The sequence below is a fragment of the Bombina bombina genome, chromosome 5, assembly GCF_027579735.1.
Source record: "Bombina bombina isolate aBomBom1 chromosome 5, aBomBom1.pri, whole genome shotgun sequence".
NCBI classification, from domain to species: Eukaryota; Metazoa; Chordata; class Amphibia; order Anura; family Bombinatoridae; genus Bombina; species Bombina bombina.
This window is the reverse complement of record NC_069503.1, coordinates 104,971,846-104,987,256: the sequence shown is the minus strand read 5'-3', so window position 1 is coordinate 104,987,256 and position 15,411 is coordinate 104,971,846. Positions and strand designations below refer to the sequence as shown.

At 39.6% G+C, this 15,411-nt stretch overlaps 2 protein-coding genes across 2 annotated transcripts in view; both read left to right on the top strand.

The window, feature by feature from the left end:
* LOC128661362 (uncharacterized) overlaps positions 1-5,769 on the top strand; it is a 228,330-nt gene extending 222,561 nt beyond the window's left edge. The window contains 1 exon segment of the mRNA XM_053715626.1: positions 1,043-5,769. Within this exon segment, the coding sequence (XP_053571601.1) occupies positions 1,043-2,892 (1,850 nt within the window). The 3' untranslated portion in view covers positions 2,893-5,769.
* Positions 5,770-6,604: 835 nt separating this feature from the next.
* On the top strand, positions 6,605-11,985 carry LOC128660011 (leucine-rich repeat and calponin homology domain-containing protein 4-like). The gene has a single exon (XM_053713612.1). It carries the CDS (start codon positions 6,772-6,774, stop codon positions 8,929-8,931), a length of 2,160 nt encoding a protein of 719 aa, XP_053569587.1. The 5' UTR covers positions 6,605-6,771; the 3' UTR covers positions 8,932-11,985.
* The last annotated feature ends 3,426 nt before the right edge of the window (positions 11,986-15,411 follow it).

Genomic DNA, 15,411 nt, shown 5'->3' with positions numbered 1-15,411 from the left:
TCCTAAGGTTGTTTCAAATAAGAATATTAATCAGGAAATTGTGGTTCCTTCATTATATCCTAATCCTTCTTCTAAGAAGGAGCGTCTGTTGCATAACTTGGACGTGGTCCATGCCCTGAAGTTTTACTTGCAGGCGACTAAAGAATTTTGTCAATCATCTTCATTATTCATTGTGTTTTCTGGAAGGCGTAGGGGCCAGAAAGCTATGGCTACCTCTTTCTTTTTGGCTGAAGAGTATCCTCCGTCTGGCATATGAGACTGCTGGACAGCAGCCTCCTGAAAGAATTACGGCTCATTCCACTAGGGCTGTGGCTTCCTCATGGACATTTAAAAACTATGCTTCTGTTGAACAGATTTGCAAGGCTGCAACTTCACACTTTTTCCAAATTTTCCAAATTTGATACTTTTGCTTCTTCTGAGACTGGTTTTGGGAGAAAGGTTCTTCAAGCAGTGGTGCCTTCCATTTAGGTTCCTGTCTTGTCCCTCCCTTTCATCCGTGTCCTATAGCTTTGGTATTAGTATCCCACAAGTAAGGATGAAATCCGTGGACTTGTCATATCTTTGTAAAGGAAAAGGAAATTTATGCTTACCTGATAAATTTATTTATTTTATGATATGACGAGTCCACGGCCCACCCTGTAATTTTTCAGACAGGTATATATTTATTTTTATTGAACTTCAGTCACCTCTGCACCTTTGGCTTCTCCTTTCTCTTCCTAACTTCGGTCGAATGACTGGATTGGGAGGGAAGGGAGGAGCTATATATACAGCTCTGCTGTGGTGCTCTTTGCCACTTCCTGTCAGCAGGAGGATAAATCCCACAAGTAAGGATGAAATCCATGGACTCGTCATATCGTAAAAGAAATAAATTTATCAGGTAAGCATAAATTTCCTTTTTTAATTTGTAATTACAGGTAAATAAATTTAAAAATACAAAAAGAAGACATTTTTGAGTATAAAAATGTTTTTTTTTTATTGAGATGGATTATATTATAATGAATAAACATTCTTATTTTTCTTTATTCCATTTCTTTTTATGTAGACAAACACCTGAATAGTTCATATGCATCCTTCACTACAGGAAGCATCAGAATGATAACGCAAACTCCAATAGTCTTAGACACCAATGATTATTCACAAACATTGGGGATATTACCGCAGATATTTAAAGGAGATGGTGAATTTGCAGGAACTGGGCAGCAATCATTATGTACAGAGAGTAATTTAGTCATCAAACAAGAGGACAACATTTCTGACTTATCTAGTGAAATGATTATCCCAGAGGATAAACCACACATATTTACTGAATTTTCAAAACAAATTAATGAAGGTAAAAGTCTACAGTCTGGCCAAATGGTTCATACAAAGGAGAAACCTTTCAAATCTACAGAATGCGAAAAAAGCTTTAGATGGAAGTCTAATCCACTAGAGCACTACAAAATTCATACAGGTGAGAAACTACACACATGTACTGAGTGTGGTAAATGTTTTACACAAAAGAGTAATCTGAAAACTCATGAAAGGATTCACACAGGGGAAAAGCCGTTCACATGTACAGAGTGTGGCAAATGTTTTACACTAATGAATCATCTGAAAACTCATAAAAAGATTCACACAGGAGAAAAGCCTTTCACATGTACAGAGTGTGGAAAAAGTTTTATACAAAAGAGTGATCTGAAAAAGCATGTATGGATTCACACAGGGGAAAAGCTTTTCACATGTACAGAGTGTGGAAAAAGTTTTACACAACCGAGTAATCTGAATAAGCATGAAAGGATTCACACAGGAGAAAAGCCGTTCACATGTACAGAGTGTGGAAAAAGTTTTACACAAAAGAGTAATCTGAAAAAGCATGAAAGGATTCACACAGGGGAAAAGCCGTTCACATGTACAGAGTGTGGCAAATGTTTTACACTAATGAATCATCTGAAAACTCATAAAAAGATTCACACAGGAGAAAAGCCTTTCACATGTACAGAGTGTGGAAAAAGTTTTATACAAAAGAGTGATCTGAAAAAGCATATATGGATTCACACAGGAGAAAAACCTTTCACATGTACAGAGTGTGAAAAAAGTTTTACAGAAAAGAGTTATCTGAAAACTCATGAAATTATTCACACAGGAGTAAAATCTTTCACATGTACAGAGTGTGGAAAAAGTTTTACACATATGAGTAATCTGAAAAATCATGAAAGGATTCACACAGGGGAAAAGCTTTTCACATGTACAGAGTGTGGAAAAAGTTTTACACGAATGGATCATCTGAAAACTCATGAAATGATTCACACAGGAGAAAAATCTTTCACTTGTACAGAGTGTGGAAAAAGTTTTACGCTGAAGCGAAATCTGAAAACTCATGAAAGAATTCACACAGGGGAAAAGCCTTTCACATGTACAGAGTGTGGAGAAAGTTTTACACGAATGGATAATCTGAAAACTCATGAAATGATTCACACAGGAGAAAAATCTTTGACTTGTACAGAGTGTGGAAAAAGTTTTACACATATGAGTAATCTGAAAAATCATGAAAGGATTCACACAGGGGAAAAGCTTTTCACATGTACAGAGTGTGGAAAAAGTTTTACACGAATGGATCATCTGAAAACTCATGAAATGATTCACACAGGAGAAAAATCTTTCACTTGTACAGAGTGTGGAAAAAGTTTTACGCTGAAGAGAAATCTGAAAACTCATGAAAGAATTCACACAGGGGAAAAGCCTTTCACATGTACAGAGTGTGGAAAAAGTTTTACACAAAAGAGTGATCTGAAAAAACATGTATGGATTCACACAGGGGAAAAGCTTTTCACATGTACAGAGTGTGGAAAAAGTTTTACACAAAAGAGTAGTCTGAAAACTCATGAAAGGATTCACAAGGGAAGAAACCTTTAACATGTTTAGAAAGTAGGGTTGCTACCTTTTGCACAGCCGATACCCTGACACTTTGCAAATGGGCGTGGTAGAGGATGTGGTTAGAGGTGTGGCTTCACACAACCTTAAAGGGACATTCCAGACAAAATTGTAATCTATGTGTATGCATTTCAGTTTTGAGTAGAAGCATTTTCCATCTTAATATGGGAAGAGTCCACCGCTGCATTCCTTACTTGTGGGAAATACTGAACCTGGCCACAAGGAGGAGGCAAAGACACCCCAGCCAAAGGTTTAAATACCTCCCCCACTTCCTCATAACCCCAGTCATTCTTTGCCTTTCGTCACAGGAGGTTGGCAGAGAAGTGTTAGAAGTTTTCGGAGTAGTCTCTTTTGGAGGGTAGTACTCTTCAAGATGGGACTGGAGTTTTAAGTAGTCCTGTCAGCCTCTCAGTGAGAGCATGGATGAAAGTTAGAGTCCGGAGATGCAGGGAGAGTTTTTCTGCAAAACCATCCCGACTGAAGGACTTCCGGTGGGCGGCCTTACAAGATGGATGCAAACTTCAGAAGCTCCGAAGAAAACTTCTTTTATCTTCACTACTGCAGCCGTCAATTCACGCCATCTGCCTCTCCCTTGACAAGCAAGTTGTCCGGGAACATTTAGCAGACAGAAGTAATACCAGCTCTTCTACCCCGGAAAGTCATTTTGAGTAAATAAAAAGTTGGAGTGACTCAGCTCCAAATTTCACTTAACCACTTACAAGGCCATGGGTTTCGACAGGGAGATATCTGCGGCATTGTCTGCAATATTTCTACCTAAATTTGAGAACTTGCTCAACATCTGTGATAATTTGTGTACACTGATGCACAGCACGAGAAGCTACTGTGTAGCAGACACGGTTCAGAACATCGGGCAAACCGGCTTCTTAGTAGCTGGTAGAAGTGCCACACCATTGCCCTCAGACACACATGGTGGTGAGACAACTTGTCATATGGGTGACCAGTTTTCCTCTATAGACAAATCTGACAACATTCTCTCTCCAAAGGCTAAACAGACTCGGTTTGAAGGCTCTCTTACAACATATCCGCTTGCTTTGACAGCACAGACAAGCACTTCATCAATATTACCCCCAGTGCGGGCTGTGACCCCTGTCTCGGATAACGTATTTGCTACTCACAATTTGGAGGTCCGTTTTTTGCATGTGGCAGGGATTGCCGACCCGGCATCTTCTGGTGGTGTTCAGGCGGAGGTCTCTCCTGAGTGTGGTGCAGGGGAAATGAAGCGCGGCAATACCAAAGTCATCATAAGGCTAATTGAAGAAAATGCTCTCTGTCCTGCACCATGCGGGGGGCATCCTATGTACATTCAGGCCCGCTTGTCTACTGGAGTGGGCTGACTCCTACTACGTGTTCCTGGGCTGCAGATTGCTATTTACCCTTTTGAGCTGTGGGTATAGTAGATCTCTATAGTGAAAAACTCTGGCCCTGTTGGTCACTTATTTTGCTTTAAATTGTTTAACACTGTTTTAGTTGGTTTATCTCATTTTATAATTTTACTGTTTATAAGTATGAAACATGCCTGAAAAGTATGGAGGATTCTCGGCTATTCCCAGCTCCCTTTTTACACAAGAGTTTGCAATACAGGAGAGACTCTCAATGGAACTATTGAATAACAGTATGCCGCTCTGTACAATATCAGCAAATGCCATGCGTTGCTGAGTTGATCGAGGTCTCTTTGGTGGTTATAATATACCATGATAATAGATTGCCATACTACCCGCAGAAATATTGACTAATTGACAGAGCCTGGGTCTGGTTGTTCCTCCGTTTTTATGTCTTTATGTTATTGTTTTGTTTGTATGTATGTGTGTTTTTGTGTGTGTTTGTTAATTTGAATACGGCTGAGTGGCAGTACAAATGAAGCTACTTAATCAATCCAAATGTGTCCCTGTAGATTAGAGATTCTTTGGATTTTGAATTTGTTTAAATCTCACATTTTATGTTACAGATGGTACATTTTACTAAATCTGTGACAAGCATTATGTTAATTAGCTAATACACTTGGGTAAAAGTCGTTTGTAAAAGCAAGGAACCAACATAACAAGGAATCCAGAGCGGTGTTATACTAGTTGTATTTATACTCTTATCTTAGTGACAGTTCTTGTATAGTCTCTTAGACTCCATGGCTCTGTTTGAATGGGGATGAGCATTATCTTGCTGAACCTATAGCACTAATTATTTATCCACCTGGCCTCTCTAGTACCTGAGACCGTAGGTTAAGTCTATTTTCTATTAAAATACCTGAAAGCATAACTAACTGGGGTCTTGACCATAAGGGATCCTTTACTGGGACTCCTGCCAGTCTCACATATTAATAGTAAATTCTGCATTCAAATCTTACGTCCCTAAAATTTGATGACTAAGGATTGGGAATTTAGCAACTCAGCTTATCATATATCCTATGATTAAAACACAATCTGACTCAGCCCTGTGGCTGTAAACTGTCATTAACACCTGCACATGTTATTGCTGTTCTGTCTGTTTATGTGTTGTTTTATTTTGTTGGTTTGTTTGTTTGCTGTTTATTGTTTTAAAAAAATGAGACACATTGGTTCTGTCCCCTGGACCTAGAAATTACTTATTATACATAAGCCCATCGTATATGTAGGTAGAATCTCTTTATATGGATACAGGCTTAACCTCAGAAACAATAATGTAGACCATATCCTGTTTGGGTATCTTTTCACAGGTAAAATATGTATATCTGTGTCACTTAATTTCTCACTTTGCCCCTGTGATTTACGAAAAGCATTGTTGTATTGTAGACCTTCCCAGGGAAACCAATTGTATACTGTATTTACTTCATGTCTCTTAATAAAAAGAAATTTAAAAAAAAAAAAACATCCCGACTCATTAACAGCAGTTTCGCTGCCTGCTTTCTTCACTCAAGTCCATGTCAGAAGCACTGCTACTATCTGTCACACCGTGTTGCTGTTCCACAGCATAGATTCTGGTAAAATTGTTTCATTTCTTTCATGTAATTAGCAAGAGTCCATGAGCTAGTGACGTATGGGACACACACTCCCACCAGGAGGGGCAAAGTTTCCCAAATCTCAAAATGCCTATAAATACACCCCTCACCACACCCACAAATCAGTTTTACAAACTTTGCCTCCCATGGAGGTGGTGAAGTAAGTTTGTGCTAGATTCTACGTTGATATGCGCTTCGCAGCAGGCTGGAGCCCGGTTTTCCTCTCAGTGTGCAGTGAATGTCAGAGGGATGTGAGGAGAGTATTGCCTATTTGAATTCAATGGTCCCTTCTACGGGATCTATTTCATAGGTTCTCTGTTATCGGTCTTACGTGTATGATAACGCAAGAAGACAAGGTCACAGTGTGACTCCTTTAATCTGTATAGAATTAAGTGTTAATATCTCCTGAGGGGGATTATTGAACAGTGGGGAATAAATCTTATAGGTTTATTTGATTTTATGCTGCTTTATGTGTGAGATATTATGGGCTCATAGGCTGTTATGGAATATACAGGTTTCACTTTCACTTTGAGAGCCATGCAGCTTACATGCTAGCGCGCTTTTTTCCCATAGCAGGGACAGTCCTGCATTGTGCACCATGTGATTCATTTCCTCTTTCCTGACCAACTATCAGAGAGGAGTCATAAATCTCTGTACTGTCTTGGTCATAGGAGGTGGTGAGTGCCCCAGCCATTGGGGTTTAAAGGTGCCATTTTTTAAAATAAGATGTATTATTTCTATAGTTCTCCGGTTATTGCACTAGTGATGGAGGATTATGTTATTTTAGAGGGCACTCCCTCTATTCTTAAAGAGTAATTCCTGGACTTGCCTTCGCTTAGTAGCGCCCCTAGTCATAGATCGTTCCCTTCTCAATGGCGGCGGGTAACGATGAAGACGAGGGTGGCGGTGGAGGGGATAGGGATCCTGATCACTACTTTGGTGAAGTGAACTCAAACTCTGGTGGGAGGAGGAGCGCGGAGAAAGCTTTGGAGGAAGCAGCAAGCACCGGGAACCTTAATTTATCTGGTCGACGCCTGAAGGAGCTTCCATGTAACGCCAGGAGCGCCGATTTGACCGATATAACTCGAGCTGATCTTTCCAAAAACCGCTTCTCTGAAGTTCCTGGTGACATCTGCCAATTAGTATCACTGGAATCCCTAAACCTACATCATAATTGTCTACGCACTTTACCCTCTGCTATAGAAAACCTCCAGGCCTTAACTTATCTAAACATTAGCCGGAATCTGTTGTCCTCTCTGCCCTCCTGCCTCTGTCGTCTCCCTCTCAATGTTTTAATCGCCAGTAACAACAAGCTCACCTCGCTGCCGGAGGATGTGGGAGGAATGACAAACTTGCGCCAGCTGGACGTTAGCTGTAATGACCTTCAGACACTTCCACCACAAGTGGGATCCTTGGAGTCCCTGCGGGATTTAAATGTCAGAAGGAACCAACTCACTGTGTTGCCTGAGGAACTTTCCGAGCTGCCTCTAATCCGCCTTGACTTCTCCTGTAACCGTGTAATCCGAATACCTGTCTGTTATCGTCACCTACGTCATCTCCAATCAATCATACTGGACAACAACCCTCTGCAGTATCCACCTGCCCAGATCTGTCTAAAAGGAAAAGTTCACATTTTCAAGTACCTGAACATTGAAGCTTGTAGTAAACCTATGTCAGACCTGGGAGGGTTTGAGAAGCTCAGCCGTCCTACAAGCTTTACTACATGTCTCACAGATGATATTTATTCTGCACGGCCGTACGGAGGGCTTGATTCTGGCTTCAACAGTGTGGACAGTGGAAGCAAGAGGTGGTCGGGCAATGAGTCTGCAGATGAATTCTCAGATCTTTCCTTCAGAATAGCTGGTCTGGGGAGAGATACACGGCAGCTACGGGAAAAGCAGAATGGAGAGGGAGACACAGAACATGTTGATTTTATTGAGAGCAGCACAAATGAAGAAGATGAGGACACAAAATCAGACTATGGCCTTCATATGACAGTCACGCCTCAGGATAAGCGGAAACCTGTTCAGCACTCTACACCCAAGACAGAAGAGAGAACCCTCATTTGTGGACCAATTCCTTCTCCTCCCTCTCCTGGTTCTCGGCAAGATCTTCCTGCAGAGGAGAGGCGCAGGCCAGAGACCCTACTGCTTTGGAAGGAGAGGGAGAGACAGCAGCTACAGCAGAAGCAGGACGCTGCAAGGAGGCAGTCTGTCGATAGGAAAGAGAGTTTACTTAAAAGTGTCTGTCATCCATCTCCAACACAAAATGACGTTGCTAGTGCATCTTCTGAAAATGGCATAATCCAGCAACCCAGACTGCGAAGTCAGGGTACTCAAGCTGGCACGCCAAACCCAACTTCTCCTACCTCTTTGTCAACAGATCCATCTCAAATTTCTAATCAAAAGCCCAGCAGCTTCCTCTTCAGATCCTACTCCCGTGGAGCAGTGCGTAATGCAGTAGAACAGAGCTCTACAGAGCAACGCAGTCCTGTAAGGTTGCGAAACACTCGGAGTCCTCTAGATGAGAAGTCTCTACTAACACAACTCCGCAAGGAGATAGAGTCTCATTTAAATATCACTCTCGGGGAGCCTCTTGGTGAATGTCTTGCCAATGGAGTAACTTTGTGCCAGCTGCTGAACCACCTGCGCCCACGCACCATTCCTTTCATCCATGTGCCCTCTCCTGCAGTGCCCAAACTGAACCCTGTGAAATGTAGGCGAAATGTAGATAATTTCCAGGATGCCTGCCGCAGGATTGGGGTCCCTGAGCGAGATCTCTGCTTGGCCTCTGACATCCTGGGAGGCGAGCACCCACTCATCGTACAAAGGATGGTCTCTTCTCTACTGCTGTTGCCACCATCCACAGATGTTCCCTTGTTTCCTGCCATCTCTGCCCCCCAAACCACCAGAACAGACTCTTGCTCACCTTCATTGTTTCTTACCAACAGCGGCTTCCTACTGTTCTACACTCTGCTCATGCTGACGCTATATGCAGTTTACTGCAAGCTTTATCTACTGTTAGCTTTGTGAGGATAGGCAAGATCAACACAAAACAGTGAATCCTCATATTCTATTCTTTGCGGTTAGGCCCTACCGGCTTGGTATCTTTTTCTTTTTTTGGGTAAGGTTGTGAGAAACCATTATAAATCACTATAAATCGCTTCCTGCAATGTCATACATTAGGCTGACTAGTATAGAACTGACACTGTGCTGTATATTTCGTTTTACAGTATAAAAGGTGACATCACTTATGAGTTAAACGCCCACCTTTTACTAATTTCCCATGTTCACAGCAGAATGCACTTTATCTGTTGATATGTTCAATATGGTGCTGCCTCCAAACGACGTATTTTGGTAGCATTATTGCTTGATTAAAATAATCACCTATAACCACTACTATATGAAGAAAAAAACACTAGTCCCCTCACCTAGGTTGTCTGACACTAAACACTGCCTGGACCGAGATTTCTTTTTATGCTACACTTACTATGTAAATGTAAAACATCCAACTCGCCACATTAATCTGTGACAAGAATTGAAATATCTTTGTCCAAGAGGCAAAAACGACTCCACTGTTCCCAGGGCCATTTTGGCTATATGCGTTATCCTTTGGTGCCTTACACTCTGTGTCTCATTCATCTTCATCATAGAACTAATTGGCTCTATACTCAAATTCAAATAAAAAATGTAATCTTTAGGTAAAGTCAGTCAGACACTACTGCTCATTAAGCCATATCTTTTAAACCAAGGTTTTAGGTTTCTAGCTTTTATTTGTAATATGGATAAGCCAAATATGTGCCTTTATTAACAAACACTGACAACTGCTCCAAAGATAGAACCACAGTGTCATATTGAGTTAGATGTGTCTTTCTGGTATATAATACCTGCTTAATATTCCCTTTTTGTCTTGACATTGTCAGTCTAGAACAAAGATTTGAATAATCTATATACTAAAATATAGGTTGTTGCAGATTGTGATTGTACGGCCTTCTCCATATGTTTAGCCAGTGGCTACAACTGGGCTGTTTAATATGAGGATACAATCTCACACACAGATTCCAGCATTTAAAGAGATTACACATATTGTGGTTAAATAGCTGTCATGTGTAATAACCCTTTATTAGTTAGGTTTCCTTTTCACCTGGGATTTCTATGGTGACGTATTCTATCTTCCTCAGCAAAAATGGTTACACATAACCTCATCATTTTTCGTAGTAAATCACCGTATCACTTTAAGGGCTCTTGGCCATATATGCCCTATACTCAGTGCGCCTACTTTATGTGTAAGTTCAGGCATAGGTGTAATGAATACGTATACTGTATAAGGTTTTATTGCCTTAACTTAGAAATATATTTGTAATTATTATAGTATATACAATAAGAAGTAATGTTTAATAAAGCACTGACGACCTTAAAAGAGAGGTCTGTGCTAAAACACACACACACACGGGCTAGCCTGGGCATAACACTAATAGTTGATGCTCTGTGTGCCATGTATAGTAATAGGGGTACCTGTATGCTTTCACTGAATTGACACGCTGTATAATAATGCTAGGTATACACTGAAAGAGAACTTTATGCTGCTTTATTGTAAGTAATTTTATTTATCCATCAGTTTTATTTATGATTAAATCTTCTTGTAAAGAATATTTGTGTGTGGCTGCAATATGAGCTTGTCGTTAATAAAATGGGTTTGTGTCTTAAAGCCACTGTGGCTGAATGCAGTTCTCAAAAGCACAGGTGGGTCAAATATAAAATCTGACAATTACTATTCGGTCTGTGATAAAACCGCAGTATCTATAAAGGGACATTAAACACTACATAAATGGTTTATAGAATGATGTAAAAGCAAAGATTTGCCTAAGAATAAAATATGTAGATAGATTTACTAATAAATATTATTAGTTTAAAGATGGAGTGTGTAAAGTTTTAATGTCCATAAAAAGGTGCCGCCATGTTGTATCATAGGCTTCCTTCTCTGCTGAGACCCATTAGGGGACAGTTATAAATGGGTCACTAAAGTATACAACGGAAAATTGCAGTGTTAAGTATGGAAACTGTCTTTCTACTTTTTACTGGAATTGGAAAGCCGACAATTCTCCGAATTAAATTACAGGAAAAGAGGTCAGAATAAATAATACAAGTATACTGCAAAGGGTTTTTTTTTACCAAGATATAATTTAAAATTTTCTATCAGAGTGTTTAATGTCCCTTTAAGCTTTGCTGTGCATTAATAATGGTCATATACAGATGTACTATGTCATGGTTTCAACAACCTACTGAACCTTTTGTCCAAAAATAGTGTTCCCTCTGCTTTGAAACTTTCTCTGCTTTTGGTTAAAATCGTGTCACATGGTCACAATTAGTAAAAAAAAAAAAAAAAAATTATTTAGTTATACATAGAAAATATGGTTTCATAACAAACCATTTTAGCTACATAGTTAATAATTGTGAACAATAAAGTACATTTGAAGGCTATAAATGTAGCCATTATTGTTTAAACCATATCACAAATACCTCTCTATATGACTTCTCTAATTACTGCAAATGTATTTCCTGCATGATGATTGGTTAGTTTGACATCCTTTTGCCTCACCTTACTTTATAAAAGCTATGCTGTGAAACTGAACCCATTTATTATTTTTTTAATGTGACAAATGTGTGGGCTAACCATTAAATACTTTCTTTTCTTTCTAAAACTTTAACATCTTAATTTATCTATTTCATTTCTACCTCCTCATCACTGTCTGTAGATGTCTGATAGCTCCTTTTCCCTGTCCTTATCTGTCTCTTCCTTCCAGGAAGCTCTGTGTTCTCCCCATGACATCTTGGATTGTGATGGGGTGATCCGATTGTTCATGACCCTCCAGTCAATTCTGCAGCTGTGCTCAGCCTCCCCCAGATAATGAAAAAAACTACTCTCCAACATCTGAATGGAAACCCTAAACCATTGATTTTTTTTATTTAAAGGAATAAAATCTCAGGGAAAGAGACTATTTTGGTAACGGCCAAGTTTAAGATCTTGCATTGTATTTTTTATTTGTTCTGAGTTAAACTTTTAAAATAAAAGTATATGCAAATGTATATATTTATTACCAAGAGTAATTCCTGTTTATATGGTGAGGAGGCCTTAGTTTCCACCCTCTCAATCCAATTATGTTCCATATGCCTTGATAACGTGATATCAGACATGTTTGATACTACAGAGCCATCCACCTCTGAGGAGTTGTCATCCAGTGAGGTGCATACTCTACATTCTTTTCTCTACACATGTAGTTTTCCCATCGCATTACTGATCCTCCATCTGGAGGGGGCCTTTTTTTCTCCAGATGTTACTGCGCAGTTCAAACGGCGGTGTCTGCGGCCTTTAATGTTGTACCTCGCCCTGCTAAGTGCAAGCGAAAGGTTACATATTGCACTCCTTCCCAGAGTACATGAGATAATTTATTGGATTTAAATGATAGGGTTATGTGAGGATGAAGTTCTTTCTGAGATTTAAGAGTATGAACATTCTGGGTTGGAGCCTGCTGCCTCTAAACCTCCGGCTGCGGAGGAACCAGACTTTAGATTTAGGAATTTGCGCTTTCTTCTAAAGGAAGTTTTTGGCAAATTCATAGGGTCCAGAGGCCTAATTGCCTAATGAACCTTTAATTCCTAAATTGGAAATAGAGTTTGAGGACAGGGTGGTACCATATCTTTCAAGCTTGTAAGCTGGTTGCTCGTCGCATCTATCATAAGGTATGGAGGACCTTCTTATTCTGTTCAGAAAAGCCCCGGAGAAGGGCTTTTCTGCTAGTCCTTTAAAGAACAGAAAGGATGGCACATTTGATGCTGGAATGGGGAATAGATTGCAACAACTTATTACAATTCAACTGATTTCAAACCAGAATACTTTCCAATAAATTCAACTAAATGTAATCGTCTAGAACTCAAGTATAATATAAAATACAATATAATTAGGACTTCCTAAAAAAAATGTGTATATATATATATATATATATCACTCTCACTTAGTCCAACAACTGCCAGGGTGCTAGTACAGTTTAAATACAGCTGAACAAAAAACTTGCACTCTCTCTGGTCTTTTTTAAAAAAAATCTCTTTACTGTGAAAAGTAGTGACGTTTCGGGGACCGAATCCCTTTCCTCAGACACAGTTTATACATATTACAAACAATATATAGCAAACATTGAAAGCCCCACCCCCCAATTAGGACCAAAAAACACCAAATGGTGATCATGGTAACCACCCCATCACATAGTAAACAAATACAGTGTACAACATAATAAAGAAAATCAGTCTGAGCTTGATAATGCATAAAAGTGAATGAATCATATGTGACCTATAACTCTTAAACAGAGCAATATACCCTCATTAGAGGGACAGAAGCATTTAAATAATCGCACATAAATAGTGATCATTGGAGTTTTACAACTAACCTATAGAGTGTCTGAATTTTAACTACACAGAGCAATATGGGCACAAATAAATCAAGGCAGGAGGTTTACAATCAACATATAATGATTAAACAGTGCAAAAGCCGTTATTGCTTACTTACATAACCGCCACGGCATAGTCCCCAATCGTGAGCACAATACTTCCTGGAAAGTCACATGGGAAACTACATAAATCTAAAGCAAGCATCTGCATTGCTATGGCAACGCACCGTGTAGTGCATTGATCAGTACAGGAATGGAGGAACTAATCAGCAGGAAGGGTCAAGTGGGCGGAATCCACCAATGATGCGTAGTCAAAGCAAGACACGGCTACTATAGATGCGAAACATGGTTAAGAAAACATGGTTTGGAACTTCATGAAAGATATACATGGCCATTGCTACTATTTCAGCTTAATATCTATATATATCTTTATATGTCGATTGGAAAGAAACTTGCAAATAAGCAAGTTATTTTCGCTTAATATAATTTGATAACACAATAAATTGAAAGCTAAGGTTTCCACAAAAAACTCTATTAAAGGACAGTTAGTTTAAAAATGTATTCTAGCACCAACGATATCTCATAAGTAAGAAGAAAAGCATTCATGAACAATTAGTAATAATAACACATAATAATTCATACACCAGTGTATCCATTCATACTTTCAACTTAATATTAGGGCTACTAAATAGTGCCAATGCAATCAACTTTAAAAAATACAAACTAAAAAATGTCTACACTTCTTAAAAAAATCAGGATGTTTTAAAAGTTCAAAAACAGGGCTGTGATTTCACTTGCACACTGTCCTATTAATACGTCCTTTGTTTTTGCAAGGATTAGTGTATCTTTAAGTATTAAACTTAAAATGATGCCGTGACTCGAAAGGGCATAATGTAAATAGTGTCCTTTACAGATCTTTATGAGTAAATAACCTCAATTTCAGCTGCAATTAAGCTATTTATATTGCGGGTTATATCACTTTATACTTTCCTTTGACTTGTATTAGTAATGGCTACGGGGTGTAAGAGTATCTGTTTAGCGGGTGCTGGTGTTGTGTTTGTATGTTGCCACGCTTCCCTCATACCTTCCATGACCTTATCAAACACTCCTGTGTTGGTCACTCCGCCGTCAGTCTGCCGTATCTGCACCAGCAATATGTATATTCCTCAGCCTCCGACTTTTACTTTTTTTTTTTTATTTTGTAATTTTTATTGTTTTTTTGTAACAAGAGAAAAGGATACATCAGCTGTACAAGCAACTCGTACATCAAATTCAAATACATCAAGATAAAGGAAGCAGACAATACAATCATGACGTTAATGCTTATTCAAGAGGGATACCAATATCTCAATGAGAAATGAGGTAACATTGGGGAAGGGATGAAGGGGGAGCAGGAGGTCATTAGGAGGAGGGGGGGATCATGGGAGAAACCAGTTCGGGCGTTCCAAGGGTAGGTTCAGGGATTCTGCTAGAATGCCAAGGGATATTTTGTGCCTAGGTATCGAAACTAGGGAGCCAGAGTGTGTCGAACCTGCTCTTCCAGTCGGACCAGACTAATTAAAAAAAGTCAGCCCTACCAGAGGTGTAGTATATATGTTTCTCCATGGAGTATATGTAGGCCATAGTTGTTACAATATCCGACCAGGCTGGGGGAAGAGATCTTTTCCAAGATCTCGCTATATTGAGTTTAACTGCAGATAAGAGATAGATACTTAGGGAGCCGTGGTGTTTGGGTAGTTTACATGTTCCTAAGTGGAATAGGGCCGTCTCTGGGGTTCTAGGGAGATTGATACCTAAGCTAGTTAGTGTCGAGAAGCATTTGTTCCAAGTGGGCTTAAGCCTAGAGCAGCTCCACCAAATGTGGATCATGTCACCTGTATGCGAGCAGTCTCTCCAACAAATAGGGGAGGCCCCAGGGAAGATTTCTGCGAGGCGAGCTGGGACATAGTACCAGTGCGTGAGTACCTTTATGTAAGTTTCAAAAATGGTAATGCAGTGACTTTTTTTTTTGTGAATAAGAGTGTGCGTTGCCATTCCGTGAGGGGTACTGTAAATTCTAGCTTCCGTTCCC

Bases quoted from the DNA above. Each gene is read 5' to 3' on its own strand.
- LOC128660011 (XM_053713612.1), top strand. From the start codon at position 6,772: ATGGCGGCGGGTAACGATGAAGACGAGGGTGGCGGTGGAGGGGATAGG.